Raw genomic sequence first — 27,899 nt, forward strand, 5'->3', positions numbered from 1 at the left:
TTCATCCGATCGGCCTGAATTGGTGATTCATGACAATAAGAGCGGTAAAGAAAAATATGATGCACCTTCAACTTTTATTCAACATCACAACTCCTGTAGACATTTGGTCTGAGAGAACAGCAGACTATGGGTTTCTAGTAGTATGTCTCAACAGAAAAAGAACTACAATTATGAAATGAACAAGAGACAAGAAGGTTAAAACATGGCTACAGGCCTGCATGCACAGGAACAATGGGAGTATATATATCGTCCTCCTCTAGGTGAGTGCTGTACAAACTGCCCCGCTACCATTCAAACGGTAGGACAGTCAATTCTGTGCAGAGAGCTCTGTTCACAGAGCTGTCTGAAACTGAGTCGTACGCTGTCTGGTGTACGTCACACAGTAGTGTTGGGGTCGCATCATGAACGACAAAATCCATTCAAAAAAAAGGCACAATCCCATCCTCAACAGTCACCCAGCAAAAGCTTAGGAGGAAACATACAGGCTGATGTAACCCGAAAACTAAAAAAAACTACACGTCCCACGGTTGCATCCAACAAAGTGCTCTGTGGATGGATGGTACAGCAGCAACTTGAGTTGCGAGAACGTCAAATCAACTGCAGTGACAGTACACAATGTGTACCAATCTGTCCTACTTTCCACTGGTCCTGGGTCAGAAAACAGTCCTAAAGCATGTGTTTTAGAACAGACAAAGCATGTTTATTTCAAACTAAAACAATATGCACCTGACATGAGAACATCCCTCTGTTCATTTTCTTTTTCTCCCCCCTGGCATGTCATTTGCGGTTTGTGTTTACGAGATAGTTAGAAACAAATTGCAGACATTTATTCTGGGGATACAACATTTTCATGATTTCATATTAAAAATGTTCATATTTATTTCCCAATTATGGGCAGCTGTACTGGTCTCACTGCACGGAGGCTATTTGTTCTGCTTGGAAACAGAAAGCATTGAAGGACACCACAAAAGCATTCACTGAAAACTTTGCAGCAGCATTTTTAAAATAAGAGGAGACAGAAACAGGGCCAGCAACTGCCACTTTCAAGTGTTGTGTTGAACTGTTTTCAATCCGTTGTTGAACAGCCAGGATGTCTTACTCTCTTCCATAGGAAGGTCAAAGCTTATTTTTCCCCATATACAATTAAAACATTTTGGCAGGCATTTTGATAAAATCCAGTAAAATTTGATAAAATTGTTTAAAATGGGGTGGGGTGGCATTACAACTTAAAAAAAAAACCGGAAATAAAATACAAAGAAAATGTCTATCAATAAAACAGCTAATGAGCCTTCTATTTAAGTACACTGGTATTTGTGAGAGATAAAATCACTTGTTATCAGTCAGTATTCGTCATGTCCCGTGTGGTGGTGGAGGTTTGCTGACATGAGTACAGAGAAGAAGAGACAACTTTACAAAATGATCTTTTACCTACTGAGTGATGATTATGTCCCCTCAGTGTCTGTGACAGTGTCTACCACTGGCTGACTCGCAGCTTCCTCCATGGGCTCACTCTGTTCATTGTCTACGTCCTTAGGAGAGGCAAGCTGCTCCGCTTCACTTTCAGAGTGCACAGACTCAGAGGTGGGCTCTGAAGTGGGCTCAGGAGAGCCCTCGGGTGTGGGGTCAGCCACATCCATATTGTCCATCCCAGGTCCGTTGACCCACTGGGGTTGACTTGAGGAGGCACTATCTTGTGACTCCTCTTCCTCCTCCTCCTCCTCCTCCTCCTCCTCACTCTTCTGTGGGCTTTCCTGCTCCTCCACAGAGTGGGTCGGCTCTTCGGGGGGGCTGACAGCTTGTGTGAAGGCCACAGGTGAGTACTGGGGTGATGCATCAACCAAAGGTAAGGCTTGGTTTGGGCTCTCAGTTTCTGGAGAAGCAGTGGTCTTGGAGGGGGACTGGGCTGTGGTGTGGGATAGTGATTCAGATTCAGATTCTGACAGTGGAGGGGTCTCAGACTGTGGCGGTGACTTGGCCTGAATGGGAGCGTCAGACAAGGGGCTCTGACCTATATTATCATCAGGTGATGGTTCAGGTGATTGGGCTGAGTGTGGCGACTGCGCCTGAGGTGACTCAGACGAAGCTGGTGTTTCTGACTGGCCCTCGGCCGTGTCTGCGTGGCTCTGGGATGGAGGGGGAGTCTTGATCTGAACCTGAGGGAGCGGCTGGTTCAGACCCATGAGGGGGGGTTTGCCCTGAGCTTGAGGCAGGAGTGGAGACTGGAATCGTTGCTGAAGCTGGGGATTTAACTTGAGTGGTGCCAGTAGTTTACCTTGGTTCAAGGTCAGGTTAGGATTAAGAGGTGGAGTTGGAAGCAGAGGTGTAGGAAGAGGAAGGAGCGGTGTCCAGCCCCCACGTTCACGCTCACGTTGATTCTCACGGTCTTTCTCTTTGTCACGCTCTCTCTCCCTCTCCCTGTCCCTGTCGCGTTCTCTCTCTCGGCTGTGGCTGTGGCGGTAACCATTCATCTCCCTCCTGAAATCAAAATCTCTTTCGTCTCTGTCTCTTTGCCTGTCCCACTGGCGTCTTCGGTCATCTAAGTCTTGGTGTAATTCGCTATCAAAAGGCGCTGTAGTGCTACTACTTCGGTTCCAGGCCTGTGGCCCACCAGCAGCACCAGCATTTGCAGGAACCCCAGCCCCTCCTGCTGCCCCAGGACGGCTGTCAAAGCGGTTGGGGAAACTTTGTCCAGGTGTGGGGCGCTCCTCCTGGAAGCCTTTTGGACCACCAGGAGCCTGTGGGGCTCCTCGCATCCCATCTCGTTCATCAAAGTCCCCTCTGGTCTGGTTCCAGCGGTTATCAGGAGTGAAGCCTGCGAGAGCCTGCAGTCGTCCCACTAGGCTGGTTCTGGCGGGCTGAGTCCCCGGGGTCTGGAGCAAAGGAGGTCTGCCTGCTGCTCCGCCTGCTGCTCCACCTCCAAGGGTCTCCCTATGGTCTGGTGGAGGGGTCCTCAGCAGGCCCGTGCTCGGCTTTTCCATAGGGGGGAAGCGATAGTCCTGGTCTTTGCCCTCATCAGCATTAGAGGAAGACTTGTCTTCTGTCTTGGATACATTTTCATTGGCAAGATTTGGGGCCCTGTTGAAGGGGTCCAGCTGAGAGAAAGGAGCCCTGGCACGAGCTTGAGCCTGGAGAGAACTTTCGAGGAGGCCCACGGCTTGCTGGGTGGGGCCGTGCTGCAGGAGGAGTGGGAAGCGGGCTGCCGCCCCAGGCTGGAGGAGGTTAGGTCGCACATCTAGAGGCAACAGGCCGGGCATTCTCTGCCCTGCGAGACCAGACTGATGCAGTGGGTGTGTGAGGGAAGCCGAAGGGTGCATGCCAAGGAGACCCATCCCACTCCGGACTGCATTTTGCATGCCTGGGGGCAAAATACAATGACAAAAATAAGTGTTAAAACATAATTAACCTTTACATCTCCTAATAAAGACTCTACAGTACTCTTCAAGATGTGATCTACTGTCCACCAGAAGAAATATGTCTCTTTCACTTAAAACACAGTAGTGCCTCACCTTGAAGTGTGAGCTCTGCAGCAGCATCTAGTCCCTCTGCAGACTGACCCGTTTTCTCATGGCTGATTTGAGTTTGGACTCCCACTGGATTGAACACACCGGCTCCAGGGAGGGCTGAGGGCATGAAGCTGCCGGGAATGGTGCTGGTCTGAGGGATCATAGCGCCGAACAGAGAATCCTTGACAGCATCTTGGCCTGTGGCCACTGAAGGCTGCAGTAGAGCTGTAGGTGATTAAAGGAGAAACATCAAATTGAATCAAAAAAAGAATAAATTCCAGGCAACTGATGTGAATGGACACTTTGCCAATTTTCAAAAACGATAAGCATGTATTAGTTTTAGGAGGAGTGCGTCATAAATACTTACAAGAAGTAGCTGAGGCCATGCCTGCGGCCTGTGCTGCCTGCATAAAACCTGCACAAAAGAACAGCATGTGTAAGCTTGTAAATTTCTCTGGATCGAATCTTCATATGACATAAGTTTGCGCTATTTACCTGGCGGAGGCTGTGCAGCATTGAAGCCAGCTCTTAAGAAGGGTGGTGGCGGCCCATAGCCAGGGGGGGGTATACCCATGGGGACTGGGAAGCTGGGGGGTACCAAACCCACGGCACTGGGAACCGCCTGGGGAACTGGCAGCTGGATGACATATGTGACACACAAGACACATGAGTTAATAGTGTAATGGCTAATTCATGTGATACAAAAGTAGCTGGCAAAGCTTCCTTTAAGACACGTTGCAACTAGTGCTGCAACAACTTATCGATTATAATAGATTATTAAAATAGTTGGCAACTAATTTAGTCATCGATTAGTCAGGTCTGTTATAATACAAAGCACAGACTGCGGGAACATCTCCTAACCAATCAATCCTGCTCTCTGAAGCAAACATTCCGGCAAAATGCATTATGGAAAATGTAATTTGTTTTTCAACCCAATTAGTCTTATTTTAAAGTGCATTTCGGAGGGGAGCGATATAGAAGCAGATAACTGCAGTGTTTCATGGATCAAAACGAAATTGAAGATTCAGACCCAGACGTTATTCCTGCTGGCAAAGGCTCAGTCGATAAGTATTCAAGGAGGAGGAAGAAAGGGGGATCTTGCTGGGAGTTTGCTGGCTTTACTGGTTTTTCAAAAATGTTCATGAACTTTCAGGAAAAGGCAACGATTTACAATCAAAGTGAAATGTTTAAGCTATCAAATGTTTTTATCATGTTTCTATCTGCTTGAGAAATTTAAAAGTCCAGAGTGTGAAATTTAGGTGAAAGGGATCTATTGGCAGAAATTGAATATAAAATAATCCTAGTGATGTTTTCACTAGTGTTTCATCGGAATTCTCTATCCTAGAATGGGCCCCTTTATATTTACATGGGGAGCGGGTCCTCTCTACGGAGGCCGCCTTGTTTTTTACAGTCGTCCAAACTGGACAAACTAAACACCTTTTTTTATGACAACTGAAGGCTGCCATAGGTTCTCTTATACTTTGGCAATACTGTCAGCTCTTCAGAAAACCCTCAGGTTTTCGGTGGTTAGGTTTTAGAGTGCCTTTTTATTTGGGACCTTAGGTATCAATGGGTTTGAGTCCTGTGTCTCTGTTTACCAGATCAAGATAGTCTTAGTCTTTCTATGAAAAAAAGATGCATTCTGACACATAAATCTCATGAGAAAAACACATTAAAAAGGATGAAGTTGGATTAAAATCTATATGAAACTCAAATTTAACTCCATTTAAAAGATATTATCATAATGAAGTTTGCATGAATCAAAACAGTGCGTCTGTCCTTGTACTCTTTACATTTTTCCCACAGATTAAAACGGACGCTCTTCAGTACCTGTACAGGCATCATGGTAACCTGCTGGTTGTATGCCTCAGTCTGAGAGTTCGATACAGCCGTCGTCTCAGCGATCACTTGCTGACTCGTAACTTCCTTCACTGGCTCAGCATTCTTGGCTGTTTCCCACTCTGCAGAAACAGACAAATCATTGAAAACACATTTTTAGATGAGGGACTTTAACTCTACTTTACACACTAAATCTTTGTCTTCATCTTCTTATCAAGGTGGGGGGTTCCCAATGGAATTACTTAAAGGATTTTGTGTATTACCATAACAAAACAAGCCGAGGGAAATGGGTAGAAAACAAATCCAGTTATGTGATCAAATGCCAAGAACTGTGTACAAAACCTGCCTGTCCTATTTACATTTAAACAATCATTGCTACAGAGTCAACAGACCTAGTGTTTGTGTATTTGTTCAAAGGAAGTTATTGTGTATAAATGTTTCTTTTCACCATCATTGACGGTCTCCTGGTCAATGATTCCTCCTTCAGCAAAGTCGTCTAGATCATCCAGCTTCACCTTCTCCCAGGGTATGTAGGTGACACCCAGATCCACGTCCCAAAACTGCTTGTACTCCTGCTTTACCCCTTTGTTCAGAGCCCACGCAATCTGGATCAGACACACATGAAGGTCAGGAGACAGCCTTTTTAATTTCTGGGAGCATACAAGAATCCATGTGCCTGGAAAGCTTAAACTGTCTCTGAGGATACAGCATTAAAAGGTCAATGGAAAATTACATTAGAGGAAACCATGAGGAGAAGGAGAATATAATAAATTAAATTCTAAAGGTAATGTGCACCTTGATGACCTTGGAGCCGATCTTAAAGGAGCCGGTGCTGAGCTTCTGGCGGGCGCGGAATGCGTCCTGTCTGTGGACCATACAGATGTAGGCACAGCCTCTGGGAGGGATCATCTGCAAAGACACACAGATTACATTACATAGGAGAAGGGAACGTCATGACCATGAAACAAGGAATGACTAGGACTGTGTGATTAATGAGAAATGCGTATATGAGAAAGGGAGTCGGATAGAGTATGACTAAAGTAGAAAGACATGAAAACTATGGAGGACGGTGGTAGAAAAACGACAGCAGCTTAAGGTCACAATGTGGTGATGAAAAACTGTGGCTCGTTTACCAGTTTTCATGTTAAGATTCTGGCGATAAAAGGGCTGGCTGACATGCTGTAACTAAATTAGAGGCTCAGCAGAAGGAGAAGTCTACTTACATTTATAGACTCAATCTGGCCAAATTCTTCAAACAGATTGGTGAGGTCTTGCTGAGTGGCCTTTTTGTCCACCTGGCCCACCCACAGAGTTGTGCTGCAAACTAGGCAAGAAAATGAAAAAATATTACTTGTAATAAAACCCACTGGCAGGAAGCAAAAAATCTAAATCAACCAAGACTTCCATTTACCACTTAGTGTCTTGGATCTTATGGGAGGCAGTCCTTTCTTCTGCCGCTCCTTCTCTCGCTCGCGGGCGCGTCTCTCGCTCGAGTAAGACCGTGATGACTTCCTCTTGCGATCTCTGGAGCGTGAGCGTGACCGCTTGCGGTGCTTACGTTTCCGTGAGCCAGAGCGGGACCTAGATCGCCTCCTCTTGGGAGACCTACAGAGGGGACACCAACTGTTATACTTCCCAGACTGTGACTGTTTTGACACGATCATTGTAAAACCAGAGGTGAGCTATTTATGAGCAACACCCATTTTCCCAGTTCATGTTATTTAACATTCGTCGAGTTAAAAAAATGCGACACTGTGAGCTACTGGCTAGTGTTTGTAATTAAAGGACTAAAGCAAGCTCATATTGCAAGCTTGTATGAGTGTAATCCCTGCCCAAACTCACTTCTTTATTCAAAAATACAGTCAGGCACATTCTTTCAAGTTAACAACACACAGCACTTCACAAAATCTTGGTGCCAACATCTGTTCCTGATAAAAAACATTATTAATAAAAACACTTAATGTATCTATTGAGTGGGTGCACAGAGAAAACACAGGTAAGTGAGTGTGTCTTCTGAGGTAAGAAGCAAAAGAAGCCAAGTCTCAGTATCAACCCAGCTCTTAACAGTTATCATGTAACAATACTGACTCATCTGACCTTCAGGGCAACACAATCAGTTCTGTTCTATCAAGACTAAAGGATCTCTGCTTCTTTCTCGATTAATATTCCAGGCACATTGAGTAAATTCAACTACAAAATGAGATTTCTGAAATAAGTGGGCCTGACCTAGAGCGTGACCTTGAGCGTGTTCTGGAGCGTGTGCTAACAGCCTTCTTCTCCTCCGCCTCAAAGCTCTCCTCCTCCATTCCATCTGGGCCCTCGTCCAGGTCCATGTCCATGTCCTTAAAAGAAAAATAATATTTCAGCACCTCTCTACACAACAATGCAAAGTAACAGAAAGCAGTAATTATCAGATCAGGGCAAATAGCTAAATAAACACTGCTTTGTGAGGTCCTCGTGCTACACTCACCTGCTGTTGGTTGTCTATGGAGTCGTCCATCTTGTTGTCGGAATCAGGAAGCTGTGGCTGGCTGATGCTTTGAGCAGTCGCAGCAGAGTTCTCCTGCCCAAATATTGAATCCTGCCCTTCTATGCTCATGGCCTAGAAGAAGAACAAGTGCAGGATATGTATTAGTATCTAAACGGGTGAGTCTCTGTACATTAACTGAAAACTTGGTTTGACAATGATAACAACCCGATCCATTTTGTTAACTTGTTTGTGTGGAGCATATGGGTCGTAGCCCTTAGGAGTCCTGGGCTATTTTGGTCTTTATATACACCAAATAAAAATGTTTACCTTTTCAATGTTTGGTATCTTTTTTCTGCACAACATTGCCCATATGTCCAGAAAATGAATGTTTCACTTTGAAACACATTGGACCCCACGACACAAAAGACCCATCACATGGCTTAAACACGGCGGTGTTATTGTTGACTCTGGAGGGTTAGAATTAGAACTTGTAGGGAATCTGCCATTGGAGTAGGTGTGCACAGATACTCAAACTGGGTAATCAGTCTTTCTAAATGTTTGCTTTTCATGCCAATATTATCGCCAAGTCACCTTTAATGTCAAATACAGCATCATTTGTATGCGAGCACCCACACACTAGAGGTGGAGACATTTCTCGATGCTTGCATTGCGATGCGGACGTGGACACAACAGAATCGATTTATGTTTTCCGCTACGTTAATTTATTTAGCGATGTCCCGCCGCTGCATAATAATAATAACCATCCAAGTGTTAATAGATCAATATGAAAGAAAAAATATTGTAAGACTATTTTTCAGCATATTGCCCAGGCCAACTACACAGAATGATGAACTTTGAGAAACTAGGGTTGAAAACAAAAGCAGTACGCAGGGTGAGTGTGTGTCTTTGAGATCTACCTTCTGCTGGTGCTCCATAAGCTGCTTTTGAAACTGCTCCAGGTTCTGTTGTTGCAGTTGCTCCGCCAACTGGTGGAAGAGGGAGCTGTTGATCGGCTCGGACACCATAGGTCTGGAAGTGTTCAACAGCTCGATTAGATATAAAAACTTGGCAGATGTAGTTGAAACAGTGCAGGGGCACGAATCTGATGTTAGTTTTAATGCAAGACAAAAAAAATAGTCATGATAAAACACACTGAACTCACAGTTGAGATGATGAGGAGTCCTTTTTAGATTCCTCGCCACGTTCAGAATCATTCCCAAAGTCAAATGGACCCAAAAGTTTCTGCAGCGAAGAAAAAACATAATTACATGAGGCTTTAGATGTTGTAAGATATAAGAAATCATCAGCGGTTGACTCCAGCCTTACTTTATTAAAGGAGGAGACCCTCTGCTCCAGGGGGTTGAGGCTGTTGGCAGTAGCCGCCGCAGTGAGTTGTGCAGTCAGAGCTTGCAACTGCACCACTAGGCCGGCATCCAAGGCCTGCAGCAGGGATGGCTGGGGTTTCTGTTGCTGCATCTGCAGACTCTGTACCAACTGCTGCAGCTACAAGTGATAATACAGAGTGTTACAGTGTGAAATATTTGACCACTAACTAGGCAACTCAGAAGCTTAAGGATGAAGTGTGAGACAAAGATCTTATTTTGCCTTAATCAAAACCCTTAACTTAAGTAGTTTAATTACAAAGACACTGAGTGGACATGCACACTAACCTGTTGTCCCTGGGGACTCTGTAGGATCTGTGCCACAGCAGCCACAGTGTCTGTGTTGTTAATCTGAGAGGCCCAGTCTGGCAGACCCTGGACTAAGTTGGCTGGGGTTGCTGGGGTAGCTGGGGTGCCTGGATGCACAGAGACACAGATGTTGTATTTTAAAGCATGATGTCAAACGAACGATCTGACCACAGCATCCGAGGGCATGTGTGCTCTGACTGACCAGGTGTAGCGTTATTGACCGCGGCAGCGCTGCTTGACATGACAGGGGTGACACTCGGCGGAGCAATCCCTGCTGCCATGTCCAATAGAGGCTGGATGATGTCACTCTTGAAGACAGCATTCTTTTGCCAAAGGTTGAGCACTCGCACAATTTTACTCTGGAAACAACAACACAGACGACAAATTAAAACAGTGAAATGTGAAAAAAGTCGACAAGGACAAAGACACCCTGAGGGAAGGACAAAGACAAACTTAAACACATTAGATAAATAAGTGATGTAAATGTGGTAAATATACGCAACCACTGTAGTAAAAATGCAATGAAATGAATCCATAGCCAAACCCTGATCTACTCATCAAATCACCTATTCCTGTACAAGTGATGCATGCTATATATATCAAATGTTTAATATCGACTCATTAAACCATGACAAGCCACAAAAATGAAAAGCCACAGAGAGGAACACAGAAGCAATTAAATCTGCCTGACCTTATCATCTGAAGGGCAGCGGTAGAGGTGCTGGAACGTAGGGATGATATTCTTGCTGAAGCGTGGGGCAAAAACATCCTTCTCCGTGCCAAACTGGTGTCGTGACTGCCTGACAATGGAGTCGATGACGTACAGCCCCGGAACCTTGTATTCCGGTTTGCACTGTGATACAGAAAACACACAGCAGGTGTTAGGGTATTATAAAAACTGTGAATTAATCTATGATTTTACTGTCTGGTACATTTTATGCAATACTTAATGTAACTACTATTCCATTTCACGCAACCCTGATTAGAAAATACTGACATTAAAAAAACATTAATACAGAATAAAATTAAATAAATTTGCCTCATCATCACACTTATTGACAAATGTAAGAGCAAATGTCCATAAAATCATTTGCAATATTTATGGTTTAGCTCGTAAGATTTAAGGGCACTTGGGATTTTTGTTAGTTTTTCCCAGATTTAAAATATAACTCACCTTTTGTACGAACTTTTCTACACTCTGGACAACGTGTTTGTAGAACTGAAAGAGAAGCAGAGGAAACGTAAACATTTTTAAATCACTTGAATTGCAATATCTCTGGGAAAAATCCAAACTTACGCCAATATTATAGGTAACGTTTAAAAAGCAGCAGCACAAAAGAAATGGGAGAGATGAAACATGACTGAGCTGTGTTCTGAATTTTCTTCTTAACCTCTCCTTTTTTGTTCGAACATTTCTCCACCATATATTCTCTACAACCCCTCAAAACACCCCCACCATGCACTGACAGTGAAGACCGAGGGAGTAGTGATGAAACTTGAGTTGTCTGCTGGCTGCTCGGTTTATGAAACAATGTGCAAGAAAGTGAAAACTGCAGTAATATCTATTTATTTTCCCAATTCTTCGTTCCTCGTTAGAGTGCCGCTGAAAGGACTTATCAGTTATGACTGACTGTCGTTAAAGGTGGAGGTAAATTGTCATTGTGTAGGGTGAAACTGAGAAAAGGGTCGAGAGTCCATACTATTCAGTGGTAATTTAAAAAAACTAACAAATTCACTAATATCTAGGTAGGCAAGACACGCAAACTAACACAAATAAATGTTTTATTCTGATGCACTTCAAGCGTGCAAGCTGTGTGCTTTAAGATAAACGGAGAGATAAAAGGTATCTCAATTCAGTAAAACGTCACTAAAGACCAGACCACCCGTCACAAATGATCACTTTCCATCTGTTGTTCAGGATAGAGCCTGGCTAGAATCGCCGGTCCATTTGGTCCGTAGTTGTAAAGGACTGTTACGAAATAAAAGGCAACCTGCCAGCAGAGGGGCGAGTAGACAGCTATTACATGACAGCTGTCGTTTTGGGAAGTTCCAGTGCAACTGATGCAACTGGCACTAAGCATTTATTATATATGACTGTTTGGGTAGCTCATCTATAATACACCAACCAAAAGAGTAGAAAAGCATAATAACCTACTTAAAATGTGGTATACTGTTGTGAGAAGAAAAAAAGGGTAGTTTAAGTTGAATACCACAAAAATAGAAAATTATTATTGAGCTGTTTTCAACGACCTGGAGGATGAAAACCTCTGATTTAATCTATAAACTTGTGCAGACTCAAGAGTGTACAGTTCTTTAAATGTATTAGAACCATTACCACAGTATATCAAGGAAGGATATTAGACATGTATGTATTATGTATGACTTAAGAATGATTTGTTTGACTACTAAATAAAAAATTGCACTGCTGCCTCTATTTACAAACTACACACAAAAGGAAAACCAGCCAAAGTCTGTAAAAGACTTGTTATATATCACGTAATGTAAATTCCTACCATGTACAGTGGATACCAATAAATCCAGTCCAGTGACCTCGCCATCACTGGCTGTCTACACAAGATCAACAGCACAACTACTTTTTGTAAGATTGATTGAAACCATTGCTCACCGATGGAGAGATGAGGCTAAAGTTTTCCACAGCACCAACTTGATTGCTGTATACAGTCTGTGCCCCTGCTACTAATATTTTATCGTTATGCAAATGACAATGACAAGTTACAACACTAACATTAACTCTGTGCACAGTCCATCAGTGAGCGACGCTTAGACCGCTGAAGATAGACACATTATTGGACTTGCTGAAGCCATAAATCTGCCATGTGGGATCATAAACTATGTATGGTGATGTACCACAGTACTGAAATTCATGCCTCAATGGTGGATGACAAATGTCTCGACTCTGGCACTGAAACCGAAAGGCTTACACATTTACACTCTTAATGTTACAGGGGGAAAAAATACTTTTCCTCAAGGACTTTGAACACAATGGCTGCAGCATATAAATCTGGATTCAAGCAAATACAAAAATGTATCTTTAGTGCACAAAGTTTATACTGACCAGTAAAGTGGGTCAACATTTATATATATGTTCAATTTCTTCCTTCATCCAGTAGATGGAGTCAAAGTACAAGCAACTGACTGGATATGGTTTATGATTCTTTAGATCAGGTAGCAAATAGAGGAATGTGGTCACTTCAGAGAAATAAACTGCAGGCACAGTCAAAACTAAATCATAGGGTTCGAATATAAGGCAGTGAGTTCACTTTAAGTGGTAAAGCAGCGTGATTCAGCTACAAATGTAAACTGTTCGCATTTTTTTTACTAACACTGCATAGATATTACATGAGTAAGATTAAACGATGCCATGTTACTGGTATTTTGAGAATGTTTATCCTTGTGTAACTATGCATACTCAAGGATAACCTTGGCAAAGGTTTCAGGAAAACAAAACACTGGTGACATTAATAAAATTAAACATTAACTCTGATGTTTATAAAGATAATTTAGCCACTTAGTTAGCTATTACCTCCATCCGACAATTATTTTGTACTGTATTAGCTTTCAATTAGAAAAAACAAACATATCCCCAAGCAAACTGAAAAACATCAAAAGGGAACACTTCACTACAGGATAAACATGTTTGTGAAGCTGCATGAAAAACATTCCTGATTGTTTTCAAAGCTCTGCTCCAGAAATTAAATGGTTACAGACGGACCAACAGACAGTGATCACTACATACTGAGCATTACATGCCAGGGGATAACACAGCCTAGGTAAAACGAAAACATCTCACTTGTTATGCCATTTGACACGGTGTACAAAAAGGCATCCAGTGATTCAAAATTTAAAATATGAAATGTATTTGTGTCAAAACAACATTAGCCAGTTATCATTGACAAGAGTCAGCAGCAGCACTCCTAAAGCCTGAAATGCTGTCAGTCACATAAAAGATCTAAGGCTCGGACCAAATACCTAAGAGACGACAGATGTCTTCTGTATGAGTACGAGTATGTATGAGTGGTCCCCAGCAAGCTAATTAACACATCATATTCAAAACAAACTGTATTTACAGGAAAAAACCTCATAGCTTGATAATGGGGATTTTACAATGTTGTGACATGTGTCCTAATTAAAAAGAGTATATCACAGGCTTAAGTTGATTTGAAAAGCCAACCCAGTCTAATCTGGGGATGAGGGACAGAGACTTAACCTAATGCATGTTTTTGAACAAGCTCCTGGTGGTAAAAATGACCACAGAAAAAAAGGTTAGTCTTGTTGCTATTCGCTGAGGAAAAATTTCAGAAATTAAAGCACAGCTGAGGAGACTCTGAATTTACCAGGCAATGGCTTTAACATCTCTTTACTATGATACCAAGTATTAATTATGGGTTAGGGACAGGTGCCGAACCCTGGTAATAAACACTGCCCAGTTCTAAACTACAAAGACAATATTATTGATAAGCTGTTGACGTTATTGTGGTCCTGCTCTGTTATTAATCAAATTGCTATACAACTGTTATCAGGCCAATTTTCTCTCATTAACTCCATTTCTGATTTAGACGTTTGGATATGATAATATAATATATATATATAATAATATTGCTGTTCTATATCAAGAAGAAAAATGTTCCTTCTCTGAGATTGTGTGCGCTGCAGTTCAGTGTAGCACACACCTGTTATATACAATGGCAGACAGAACTTAACTTGTCAAACTTCACTAAAGTCGATTTCAACATTTTTCATTGCCACATCTGCCACAAGACTTTCACGAGTAAGGTCAGAGACACAAGCAAGTCTGTAACATACAAGTTGAGAAATGCACGGTTGTCAACTGCCCAGCTCCTACTTTATCTGATGTTGCCCAGAATATCTTAGCTAGCAGACATGACCTCACACAGAGCTAACAGAATTATCAAACGTGGGTTAATGATTAACGAGGGTTAAATGAGTTAAAACTAGCCAGCTGATTGATATGGGTGCATTCATATTTATAATTTTTCTAATGGTCAGAATAATCTAAACCGTCATTGTGGAATTATTTTTTTTTGTTTCAAATCACACAGGAGGTGGATGTAGTGTTTAGCTGTGGCAGCACACTACCACAGAGAAAAAGTAGTGTCAAAAAGAAGGTCCTGTATTCAACTTTGACTTTAAGGTGTGTCTGTGTGTATATTGCTCTTAAAACAAATTTGTACAGTTTGAGCATTGAAATCAATTAGCGGTCTCAATAGATTAAATAAGAATTAATGATAATCGTATCTCTAAGAAAGACATAAAGATCACAACACAGTTTAGATAATGCATCACCTGGGTAAGGTGCACACTGTTTAAACCAAAGAAATGCAAATTAAGCTGCTGTGTCTGTATTTATAGGCATCCAACTGGCTGAAGGTGAGAATATATATATATATATATATATATATATATATATATATGTATGTATGTATGTGGAGAAGCCGACATATATGTATGTGGAGAAGCCGACATTGGATTATCGCTGGATGCCAAATTAGTAAATGCCCGTGAATCATCAAATATTTGAAACCGTTTTAGAAGAGAAAATATGTAAACTAATATGATATTGGTTTTTTTAACGTATATTTGGTAAATATCAAGCCATAAATAAACAATTGATACAGAGACACCAAGTTAAAACTAGGAAAATATTACATTTCATGGGGACATTAAGTGTATGTATACACACCAAGTAACAGAATTGATAAGAAAATGAGAAAAGCAGTGAATTCTGTGGAAGAAACGATAGGAGCTTGTTTTTTAAAGATAAAAGATTCACTGGCTTTATTTAGCGAAACAAAAAAATATTGTTAATATTTTTAGGAAATCTGCAGAACTTTCTCTCATGGAACAGGATCATACCAATATTTTTTTTATTTGATGATAAATGTCTATTACGTGTTCATATAAATATGGTTATACCGAAAGAATAGGAAATAAAAACATTGAGATGGACTGAAAATAATTCTGAAAAGATTTTCAGCATGCTGAGTTTAAATCAAAAAACCAAACATGAGATTCTCCAGCCTTAAATATTCAACAAGTTCAGCTCCAAGGAAAAAAAACTAAAACAAGGCCTAATACACTTGCTGCTGCAGTGTGGACCTCTCTCTTAGCAACTGATCACGCATAATGCAGAGACTGAGAAACCCGTTGCTAACTTAAGCTTGTATTTAGGTGCATTAAAAAGAAAAAAGACAATAGTCCAGATACTGGTGGGACCCCTCTTCACCAATAAAAGTGGGATTCTCCCTAATCTTAAACTTTTACTCATTTGTTAGGATATTATTTAATGTGAAACCAAAAAAAAGGGCACCGCTTGAGTTTTTAAAATGACATTGGATTTGAAAGCCCTTCAACATAAGTTGGTCAGTCAATTCGTAAATCCTTTGAAACCAACATATAAACATATTTTAAGATGCACTGATATTGGTTTCATTACACTAAATAGAAAGTTAGTTTCATTCACTTAGCACCGAGGGCCAGGTGGTGAAAGTGCATTCACACAGAACTAAGTACTTCCAGCCTCAGTTAAGTCAGTAGTGGTTCTAGTTTCACAAGTTAGCATTGATGGACTTGTTCATGTTCACTATGTTGTGATAATGTAAGGGCTTTTTCTCCATGCTAAACCCCTCTGTTGGCGTGAACTGGAAATCTAACAAACCACAAAAAAGCATAAATGCTACAGCATGGTTTGCAAAATAAGTACAACATAGTGTGTGTAATGTTGTTTTTGTTTTCAAGCAGAAACAGAATGGGTACGATTGAAAGCATGATGTACGAGAGTATCTAAGCAAGTAGGCTCACAAAGCGTGTTACATCGTTTACCTCATGTGACGACGCTGTCTCCTCTCAGGAGTAAACGTTCGAAAAATGGTGGACACACTTCGCACCGCTAAGACACAGCAGAGACAAGTCGCCAGAAGCGTGACAACAATTTACATCTAAGCCATCAGAGACCGTTAGCTGCAAACTGCGTACAGCTGATTTCACATGGAAGAGCATCACTGTATGAACCTGAAGAGAAATACATGTCTCTTGGTTTACTGGAGGAACGTAAACAACAACAAGGTTCAAAACTGCAGGGATAATGGCAATGATGGCTTTAATGTAAAGTGTTCTCACGCTTTTGATGACTTGTTTTGTGCATTATATCAGACCCGAGTAATCGCTTAGTGAAATAGATGCCAACTATTTTTTATAATCAATTAAATTGATAAGTTGTTGCAGCCCTAGTTTTGAGGTGTAAAAGTAACATGTTCACACACTTTTAAAGACTGTCACTTCCGACTAAATGAGAGAGAGAGGAGATGGTCAAGAGACCTATAGGCTAAATGAAGAGAGGGAGCGCTGAAAACGAACACCAAGCAGTGTAACAAAAACACAAGACACTTTAAAGTACTGTATTTTCTGATAACTTTACAATATCTACGACTTCCTTTTGACTTTTACTGATATATACAACATCATTCCGTTTGAACTACTCGAAACTTTTCAACATCTGTAGTTACATAGTAAGATTCAAACTACTATTGTTATTCATGTGTGTTTGATTGCTCATTATAGATATGTATTATATTATTATATTTAATTGCAGTTCAAGGTATCTTTAATTCGCCTCAATTTAAGATACCTTAAATTAAGTTTGAACTTGGTGTTGTAGATATCATGAACTTGAATTGAATAGTCAGAATTAAATAGTAGATATCTTAATCTGGAATTATCATATTAAAGCTGCAGATGTCTGTAATACATATAAAAACATAATGTACAAGAAGATGAAGTTGCTTTTAGAATAAACTGCTGGAAAGGGTCAAATTTAGCTTTTGTCTATTTATCCAATTAATAATTGAGCTAAAAAATAATCAACGGATGAATCGATTATCAAAATAATCGTTAGTTGCAGCCCTATATCAAACACTTAACTGACCATCACTGTCCTTCACTCACTGCCAAGCAGCACGATCCTTCCTCCACCTCATCATTCTCACTGTACATCAAGAAAACAACATTTCTCTCATGAACGATCTCTCACATTTTGGAGAGCATAAGAGGCAAATTGTTAATGGACTTTACAGGTGTAGTTGATAACATTAAAAAAACGGCAATTCTGTCCGATCTGGCACTTAATATTCCAAAACTGACATCACTCGTCGTTTACACGGATATGGAAAAACAATATCCAACTAAAGCGGTTTTCAGACATGATCTCCAGCTAAACTCCAGAGAATTGGCTACGGAGTTACCCAGAGTCTGCCTTTCACAAACGCACAACACTGTGGGAGGTTCTCTGCACCGACAAGTTCACAACAGCAACAAATCCTCTGCTTTATTCAGGCGAGAAGTGGAGCAGCCAGGTGCAGCAGACAGAGGCAGGAAGTGACATTGACTCCACTACGTAGATCATGTGATTTTGTTTACAGCACCCCGACACAATCGTCAACTCCTATCACCACAAACTCTCTTGACATCTTTGTCTATGTCTTCTACATGTATGACAGCGCTTTGTCACCCGGAGATAGTGAAAGATTTGTTTTCCCTTCGTATTTTTATTTTTGCGTCTGTCGCGTGTTAGAAGCATCATCAACCACCCCCACTCGCTCATGGTGAATCCAGCGAGGATCCTCTGCTGTGTTCACACATCGACTTCTCCTGGATTTCTACGAACTTTATACTAGGAGGTCAGGTGGATAAAGTCCTTAGTAAGGCAGGAGCTTTTCACTCTGACGTTTGCGTTCAGTGCATGTCTGAAAGCAGGTTAAGATTCCTGTTGAAATACAGCCGTGCATTAGCGCACTGCCCCTCCAACGGCTAAGTCCTTTCCAACTTAACCATTATTTTTATTATTGGTAGTCGAGTTGTTAAATTATTAAAACACCCCCTCTTTCATCAATTCAATCACTTAATTTAAATGGTCGGCATAGTGTTATTATGCATCCACATAAAGCTGTTAATATCATAGTCCTTCATCTGATGAAATACTAGTGCACTTCTCCTTCTGTTTGGGCATGTAGCTCTAGGCCAGCCATTCAAACTCTGTCTAATACGGTTGAGGACAAAACAAGCAAGAGACTATGTTGCAAACTGCAGTTCAGCCATTGAGATTAATATTGTGAATATGCAGTACATATTCAACATGTCTTAATCGGAGAATGCCTTAATTGGCATTCACTGAAAGTGGTTTACTCTTAAAAGATGACTAATACTCAAAGATCCTGCAACTGCATTTTATAAAGAACACCATAAAAATTATATCCATACTGAATATGCTGTATTAAATCCTAAATTTGTCAAGTTAATAGTGGAATATCAGTTTTAATGTAAACGCATTGACTGACACAGCTCACTGGAACTGAGGCCTTGTTTCTGACTTTAGTTATGCCCATGCTTTGCCTGCTATAATAAGTTGAAATGTCCGTTGTGTAAAAGGTCTAGAAATTAATGTGTCTGGCCTCACTAACAGGAGAGTCTGTTAGTCTTACATGGTCCTAAGGCAATAACCGTCAAATCAGCTAAAATAAGTGAGAACGTGTGGGGAGGGACATCCTTTGACTTCCTATCATGGACTGATGTTTACTTTGAGCTTTCCTCAGTGAGAGGACTTGCCTGTCTACCCATGGAGGGAACCAAGAATTCCTTATATCAATAATTGCTCTTTGAATATATAATCATTATGAGTCACAAGGTTTTTAATTTTAAGCCAGCAAATTGCATAACACAGATGAGAGAGATGCACCTCATCACTGCTGTTAGCTCAATTGATAACACTACTGTAGAATGTGGCAGGCCCATCAGAATGTCCTTCATGAATCAGAGATCAAAGACTAGTCACAGACATCACATGTCGACTAGCGAATGACTGTTACCAAATTTATCACACATCAGAACAAAGGAAAGCTTTGCTCCAAAATCTCAAAATATACTTAGAGGAAAAAAGAGGAAATAAAGGTCTAATACAATCCTTGCTCTTTCTTCAGTTGAGCTCTGTTAAGTCTCTGAACATATTTGTTTATTCTAAATTGTACTAAGTTCCCTGCCCAGAGTAGGGGTGTGCGATACGATGATATTAGATCATGAATGATTAAACTGTCTCTACGATCTGCAGTTACAGAGAGATCTTTAGATCGCCTCTGACATCATCCTAATACGCACGTATGCTTGATTCATCCACTCATCAACCACCCAAAGGAATTTTTTGAAAATTACACTCCACCTCTACTGGTGATAATATGGTAACCTATTACACTTGCGCTCGGGCCACACTGCCTGCGTGCCTGCACTGGAGCTGCTTCATGAGATTTCTGGTCTATGATCACAGTATTTCTTCCAATAAAAGCACGGCCATATACGCAAATAAATGCCCAGGACCACTCCAATTCTTTCAACGTACTAAAAAAACCTAAGAAAAAAAAAAATCACACATGCTATATTAAAGGGAACGGGCAGATCTGACACGCTCTGTATGGATGCTGCAAGTTTGCTCTTTATCCCAATAAAATATGAACACAATGTAGATTTACTAAATAGACACGGATATCCTGCAAATATCAGCTTCTATTGAAGAAAATTATCACTTGTCCCACCTCGACGGCATAATGCAAACAAAAGTCGGGAGGCAACTACAACACACCGACCCAAACAATACAAATACAAACAAAATGATTCCCCCAAAACCCCAAGTTCATATAATGTCCTCAGTTCAATAACTTATATTGACTGTTTAACATTTTCCCATAATGTAAAAGTCCAGAAACAAAAGTTGTATGCAGGCGTGCGTGCGGAAACACTGCAGACAGAAAGAAATACAAGAATATTCCACACAATCTCACCACCACCAACTGCCCAGAAGAAGAGTCCTGGTCTGAAAAACTTGACCAATAACAGCCTTTACTGTAACAGGGTGCCCCCCCCCCCCCCTTGGCAGCACCACTGCCTTCAGGTGCATTTCTCTGCACTTGTCAACAAGCGATTCTGCTCTTTTCTACTGAGTCACACTTGGAGCTGATCTTCACAGTAACCTTGTGAATTAATATTTATGTTTTTCCTGGATAAGCGGAGCTTCTTCTGAAATTGACCATTTATAACCTGTAACCGACTTAACTTTGCTCATGTTGGTTAATTTGGTTAATATTTTCCCTAATGCGTGCATTTATGAATTGTCGGGTTTCCGCTACGTTCCCTGCCGCATGTTCTCCCTCCTCCCTACTCACTCCCCCTGCTGACCTGCGCTCACTTTACACTTCAACAATAAACACCAACATGTACAGTTCTAGAAGTTTACTTTGTGTTTGTTTGATTTGCTCAAGGGTTTCTGAGACACGTATTTAAAAACACATTGAAAAAAAGGCCCAACATTTTGTGCGCACGCAGATCAAATGATCAAACAGAACACGAGAGTTAACGAGATGCACACAGCCAGAACGATCAGGATTCATGATCGACATCATCGATTAATAACTAAATAAATGTGATGGTCAGTTTGTGTGAAGAGCGACAGAGAGGAGCAGACACTCACTCATGAGTAGAGGTAGAGAAGTTCTTCCCATCCAGGGACATAAATATGAATTCAGCAGGTTTTTATAAAGATCAGTTCTACGTGCGAGTGATTAGAATAGAGCAGAGGAGCAGAGTCACTTGTTGACTGGTGTGGAGTAATGTGCCTCATGCGGGGGGGTCAGATCACGATCAGGAGGGGGCATAAAATAACCGTTCATTAATTGTAATCGAGGTAAAAGTTTGAAATAATCAGGATATTGATTTGAAGTTATATTGCCCAGTTCTAAAAACACACAAAGCAAACTTCAAGTACTGGACGGGTCCTAATAACTTTTTAGTGTTGGTGTTTATTGTTTAAGTGCAAAGTGAGCACAGGCCAGCAAAGGAGTAGATGCTGAATAGATAATGATACTGAGCTTCCTGAGAGGTAATGTGTGGAAGCATTTTGGATTCAACCCCACTCATAAAAAAACTTGTCCATTAGCTGCCTTAAAAAGTGACATTTGATATTTAAATCCATACTTGCATCTTAAATACCAAAACTGAGATCAACACTTAAATCCTCCAGGTCTTTTCACACTACACTGCATGTACCAACAACCAAACACAGCCACATTGCATGTGAAGAAGACATGCATCACTGCTGTTCTGTCAAAACAAACATTCAGGGTTTCCCAGAGGGATGTAGGGAATTACCATCTTAATGTGATACTGAAAGTGGTTTACTCTTAAAACAGGACTAATACTCAAAGATTCTGCAACCGCATTTTATAAAAAACACCATAAAAATAATATCCATCTTAGACATGTCCAGCCTAACCTGAAAATCCACAGTAATGTGTGTGCATTTGTGTGAGAACATATGCCTGTTGAGCAGCACAAGAATATCGCTATTCATAACCAAGGTCAAAATTTCATAAATCTATTTGAACTTGTCCATTTTCCAAGTGATCAAGCTCCATCAGTACAAAACAAATGAATTCAGAAACCTCTTCTGACAATTCAAGACGAAGATGAACAAGGCTGCACCCTCAACCACCAGCAAAGCAACAAAACCTACATTGACCACCGCATGACAACCAGAAAGAGAGTCCACAGTGGCAGCAGAACAAGCTGTGCTTCTCTGAGTGTGTGGGAGCAAATGAAGCTTAAATAATTTGGGTCTTTTTCCATCTTCCTTGTGAAACAACCCATACTCCTACCTAAGCTGGTTAGGGATTCTCTTATCTCTTTGTAACTCTCTCCACCCCATCCTCCTGCTTCACTTTCAGTGCTTTGGGGGAGCTGGGAGAGCTGCTGAGGGAAGGGGAAACAGGTGTTATTCTCAGGTGGCATAAGGCACAGCAACACCAAAAGCACAGTAGTTCCTATAGAAACAAGAGTACAAACAAGACACGGTAATACATTTTCAATAAGGGCTGGTATCCTCGATTTGTGTGTTCAAGCCTTTTAATCGTGAATTAATTCTCATGGAATATAAACATTCATAATAGATCAAAAAATAATTGTTTGTTTAAAATATCTCCAATCTTGGCCTCCATCATCTCAGAGAAAATACACTAGGCAATTTTAGATTAATGAAATAAAAGCAAAGATGTATAAATAGAGACTTGGCCAGTGATTGCTGATCAGCATTTTTCTCTGAGAGGCTTTTAAAAAGGACCACAGTGAAGGAAACCAGCCACTAGTTTGACACACTGAAGACACATTTACACAACAGGTCTTTCTGGCAAAATAGAGACAAATCCTTATTAAAAGGGGGCATGACATTGATCTCTTAAAAAATATATAAAACTATGTAAAATTGAGCTACATTCCCTAATTACAGTTTTTTATTGCAGCTCAGGACAATATTAAAAGCTGAGAACAATGCAGGTCTTCTGAGATATTGAATTGACTTGAAATTTCCATGTGCTAGAAAATACTGCGAACATAATTATCACGGTTACCAGTATTATCTTAGGTATTGTTAAAATATGAAGTAAATGCTCAAATTACTGATACACAAACTATAGAATTTTAATTTATTAAATAAATAATTTTACATTTACATTTTATCAATAAAAAAGACGAAAGCATTTTATCGAAGGTCAACAACTTGTAACGTTAAGTGCAGACGTTGACCGTATTTTCTCTGGAGGAGGCGCATGTGTTAACGCAAAAGTCCAAGTGAGAGGAACAAACAAAAAGGAAAACATTTCCCAGTGAAAAAGTGGTGACACACACACACGACCACCGACGAAGATTTCAAGGGAGTTTGTGGCGATAAGAGCCGATACCATTGGTTGTCAAGAAAATCACATGATCTATGCAGCGAAGTTAATAAGTCACTTCCTGCCTCTGCCTGCTGCACCACCTCTCGCCTAAATAATGAGGATTTGATGCTGTTGTGAACGCATCTGAGCAGAGCAAACTGCAGGTAAATCCAGACTTTACACGCAGGTTATATCTGTAAACGGCTTAAAAGTTCTCCTGATGCTGGACAGTATCAACCGGATCATCACGCTACAGCGTTTCCTCTGGGATTTTTTAGCAGCGGGGGGCTGCTTTTGAAATTGTAGGCAGTCTACTAGGTCACTAAGGGAACCTTTATGTTAAACTTTAAAAGATTTTCACAGTGTCATGTCACAGAGACTTTACAAAAAGTATCAAATCAGGGAAACTAGACGAAGGATTTACAATTTGTATTTTTAAGATCTTTGAAACCTTCTCCAATACCTAGACTATGGATGTAATTAACAATTAAGAAATTTGACGGATCAATACTATCATTTGAACTTTATTTTTATCTTCTCAGTGCTGGCACCATCTCTGCTATTCTTGGACATCAGTACCATCTGAGCAGATAATCTCCCTTGTGGGTCGCACAGTTAATAGACTGTGCACCCAACTAACACCATTACATGGGGGTTGATCACTATGATTTCCAACTGAACGTGCAACAGTGCGCTCTAATGCATAACATACAGCCAGTCGAGAATGGTCAAAACTATATGGGTGTTTTGATGGACGCGGCGGGACTGATCTCGTTGCTGCCTGTGACAGACGGTCAGTGGGTTTGTGGGAGCGTGAGCTAGTGACAGCGGGCAAAGAGCACTGCACATAGCTCTACGATGAAACAACAGCATTAAGCTCCAAGTTAAGATGTTTTAAGCCACGATGAGAAGAGTAAAATGACTTTCGGATCATCATGAAACTGTGCCAGGGTGTTATTAATGGGGAACACTGTGTAGCCCTATTGGTATATTAAATTCTGTTTTACTTCTTTCACTGCACTGCAGAAGTCTGATGTGTGAATCCTCAGGTTTTATTGTTTATGTTGATCTTTGCAAACGTTAATATTAACCCATTGTGATTTTTAAAAATATTGCAAACATGTTATGTTGCTGATCGGTTAGAGATTAACGAGCAGCAGTTATTGATGAGAAAAATCTAAAATACACACTAAAACACAACATCCATTCATAAACCGATGACTGTGGGTCGACTGTTCTAGTACAAATGCAGTCACTGCTAATGATGGCTATGAGACGAGACTATCGGTCTTCACAGGATGTATTTCAGCCGAAGTTTTCAGTCTACTATATCACGCCTGTCTGGCCGAACAGATTCTATTTAAATCAATATAGCTGTCTACATAAACCGTTTAGTGACTAACATTTCACTCTGGATTTACATGAGACCAAGTGCTACCGAAACATGATTGACCACAAAGCAGAACTGAGGCTGAGCACATTCACGGACTGAAGCAACTTGTTATAATACATCTAGTGATACTGTAACAGCTTAGAGTTTTCTTTGTGCACAAACAATTCCATTGTTGTTCTAAAAGAGGCTCTGACATGGCTTCAAAGCAGACCAGAAGCTCATCAGCAGATAAATCAAACTTAATTCAAAACAATTAGTTACAATTAAGTGTTTGAAAAAAATGGCACAGAGATTTGACATACATTATGAAAGGCACAGCTGTCAAAATTGAAATAAACGATGGCTGAAAATCCATTTGGATGCTTGGTTTCAAGGTCATGGTGTCGTTTATGCAGGGCTACGGTCACAGCCATGACTTATTGGGGCAATTGAACAGAATGAATCCATAATTTACGTTATCACAAACATCTGCACTTTTCCACAAATAGTCACGAGGTACTGATTTAACTGCAGTTGAAGGATTTAGATTGATTGTACAATATGTTACTTATCTGCTTTTTCAGAAATGCAGTGTTTTTTTCTCACCATTTAATGCAATAAGCTCAGTCTCTTTTCTGATTTAGTTTGTTGCCAACTTTTTTTTTTAATTAACTGAATTTTCCAGCACCAGCAGAGTATTTTCATCCAGGACATGAATATCCCAGACTAGAAGATTTTTCAGACTGATGTGCATCACTGTGCACTTATAATACAACTTTGACTAAAATAAATTCCTACATGAAGTTCGGTGTAAGTGCAGACTTTTGCAGTAGATAAAAAGCAAAAAATATATCTCAGTTTTCCAGTCTTGCTGCCGCCCACAACTTTATGACTTAAACCCATATGAGCCAATTTAACACTTGTGCAGTGCCAACATGTAGAGCTCTGCTTGTGGCTGGGCATAGCATGGGTGTACCATATGGAAACCTACAGTAAGTAGGTGATTATAAATCATGCTAACATGTTTTGGATTGCTCTTGTCATCTGAATCCTCTTCCACTAACTCAACATGGTTTTCTCACTGCCTGGGTTACTTGTGAGCCCGCTGACTGTTTGCTGGTCTGACACTAGTGTCAGTCTCAAGGCTTTACAGAAGAGAAACTTCGACACGATTTGTACTGACAACTTTTCTAGATGTTTGTAAAAATATAGTCATCAAAATGCTTACATTGGCCCTTCAGTCTTTTAATCGGTCTGCATACCTTAAGTGTTATTTTAAATAATCTATAAAATAATTTATAAATACAAATTGTACACATGTAATCATGTGGTACAAGTGGGATCTTAAAAAAAGTACTATATGAGACAGGTTGTGTGGATGAGCTTATCTGGGCTGATGTGGCTCAGTAATGGACCCACTCACTGGCTAATGTGGGCATACAGCCACTGGTACCATGATTTGAGTGTTGTGTAACTGACATCAGCCCACATTAGTGATTCACTTATTTCAGCTTGAATTTAGACTTTCATTAGCCACACATTCACCATTTAAATGACAATTTATCCACTACTAGTATTATTTTTACTGAAATTAACATAAGAAACTCTTAACTAAATATCTATGTTGGGAAATAAAAGTCAATATTCCACATCTTGCTTGCAGTTTTCTCATATAGCGCAATTTCTTTAAAAACATATGGACACACCTTCGGCCCTCCATCTCTCTTTTTAATTTTTTTTTAGAAGAGTTCCCTTTCATGACCAGGTCTTTATTCCCTGTTACCTGCCTCATCCTTTAACACTACATACTTACTTTTATAGCTTTGATTCCAGACTTGGTGATCTGAGTCATCTTGGCCTTGGAGATGGGCGGCTTGTACTCGTTGAGCGAGTACAGCTGAAAAGATGGAGACAAGAGAGGACATCTTTGGTCAGACAATGAAACTACTAAAAGATTTAACATGGACGTTCATTCAGGGAATAAGTGACAAGCAGTGGTCCAAAGCAGCCTCCATTATTGTTTCAGATCATCATGATGGGATGATGTAGTGGGTATGTGTCTACCTCAGATTAACTGATTTCATTATAAACAAAAATAACCACTGATTAATGCAGTGCTTTCTATTGTGGAACGTCATCTGAGTTAGTCCTGTGTTGTCTGTGGGAGGATGTTGAGTCCAGCACTGACACTGACTTCACCAGAATTGAGGCAGACTTTAATGTCACTGCAGACAAATGATGGTTGCGCTACTAGCTGTGATAGCTAGCGGCTAACCTAGCAGCCAGGACATGCTAGGTTAGCACAATATATTTCCATACTGTACATCAGAGGTGTAACATTTATTCAATCAGACATTGTTACAAATAATTGTTATGGGAAATGGCAGCTGGGAGGACATTTCCCTCCGCTTCCACATTGGCGAGCGAACTCGTCAAGTTAGCACGCAACAACTAAGGCGGTTTTGCTAACTTGTAGCTATCTTGCTAATTACAGTTAGCTTAGCGCCAGACTGTTGAAAGTATTCGCTCGTGAACGAACAAGCTAACATGGTGTGTGTGTGTGGGGGTTGTTATTAAACGTGTTTTCTTCACAGCGGACACGAACCAGACACCGATTCATTTGATCGTTAAGGCCGTGTTGTTGTGCACAGATGGCGGCCTTGTCCGAAACTCCCCCCCCCACCCACCCCCCTCTCCCCTTTTTGGATGCTAACATTAGCCAGCGAGCTACAGTGAGAGGTAAAATTAAACATCCACAGTTCCGACCATGTGTAATCATTTCACACCAACCTCATTGTTGAAGGCTTTGACGGCCTCCATGGTGATGCAGTGCGGCTCGCAGGAAGCTGTGAGTATTTACACAGATCTCCTCAGTAACCGGGTAGAGACGTGCATGCTCGACGTCTGCGGAGATGGAGGAGACTGCCAATATGGCGCAGGAGCCCCAGTAGGAAATCCGCAGAGGGAGCGGCGACTCCTAGCGTCTGGCTGGGGACATTACAAGTTGTACCAAAAATAAAAAATAAATCACAATCCACTCTTTTTGAGTCTAAAGCACATTCAGAAAGTGTCAAGATACCTTTACTTAACATTTTCTTTGTAGTTTGAATTCATCCCCATATTTATGTACCCAAAAGCCCATAAAGATGAAGAAAAACTGATTTTGCACTTTGCAATTTTATTTCAAAAAATAAAAAATGAAATCACTTTGACATTGGACACTTAATTCTTAATCGAAGC

General features: G+C 40.8%; 2 protein-coding genes across 4 annotated transcripts in view; both read right to left on the reverse strand.

The window, feature by feature from the left end:
• tiam2a (TIAM Rac1 associated GEF 2a) overlaps positions 1-1,473 on the reverse strand; it is a 98,167-nt gene extending 96,694 nt beyond the window's left edge. The window contains exon 1 of the mRNA XM_034575915.1: positions 1,429-1,473. The gene's annotated coding sequence lies outside the window, so the exon portion shown is untranslated. The remainder of the gene's footprint in view (positions 1-1,428) is intronic.
• scaf8 (SR-related CTD-associated factor 8) lies at positions 56-27,647 on the reverse strand. Of its 3 annotated transcripts, none has more exons than XM_034575920.1 (20): positions 27,450-27,647; positions 26,473-26,556; positions 10,678-10,722; positions 10,195-10,356; positions 9,706-9,862; positions 9,483-9,610; positions 9,139-9,315; positions 8,975-9,054; positions 8,730-8,841; positions 7,813-7,944; positions 7,569-7,684; positions 6,754-6,947; positions 6,566-6,666; positions 6,138-6,251; positions 5,791-5,947; positions 5,334-5,464; positions 3,999-4,140; positions 3,871-3,918; positions 3,507-3,728; positions 56-3,355 (listed from the first exon to the last, which is right to left on the reverse strand). In XM_034575920.1, the coding sequence occupies exons 1-20, from the start codon at positions 27,477-27,479 to the stop codon at positions 1,443-1,445; spliced, it is 4,245 nt and encodes a 1,414-aa protein (XP_034431811.1). In that variant the 5' UTR covers positions 27,480-27,647; the 3' UTR covers positions 56-1,442. The 3 variants fall into 3 exon arrangements, with proteins under 3 accessions (XP_034431811.1, XP_034431813.1, XP_034431812.1); XM_034575922.1 differs by lacking the exon at positions 27,450-27,647 and adding an exon at positions 22,235-22,325; XM_034575921.1 differs by lacking the exon at positions 27,450-27,647 and adding an exon at positions 22,235-22,328.
• Between the last annotated feature and the right edge of the window lie 252 nt (positions 27,648-27,899).

Source organism: Hippoglossus hippoglossus, chromosome 22 (genome assembly GCF_009819705.1).
Source record: "Hippoglossus hippoglossus isolate fHipHip1 chromosome 22, fHipHip1.pri, whole genome shotgun sequence".
Lineage (NCBI taxonomy): Eukaryota > Metazoa > Chordata > Actinopteri > Pleuronectiformes > Pleuronectidae > Hippoglossus > Hippoglossus hippoglossus.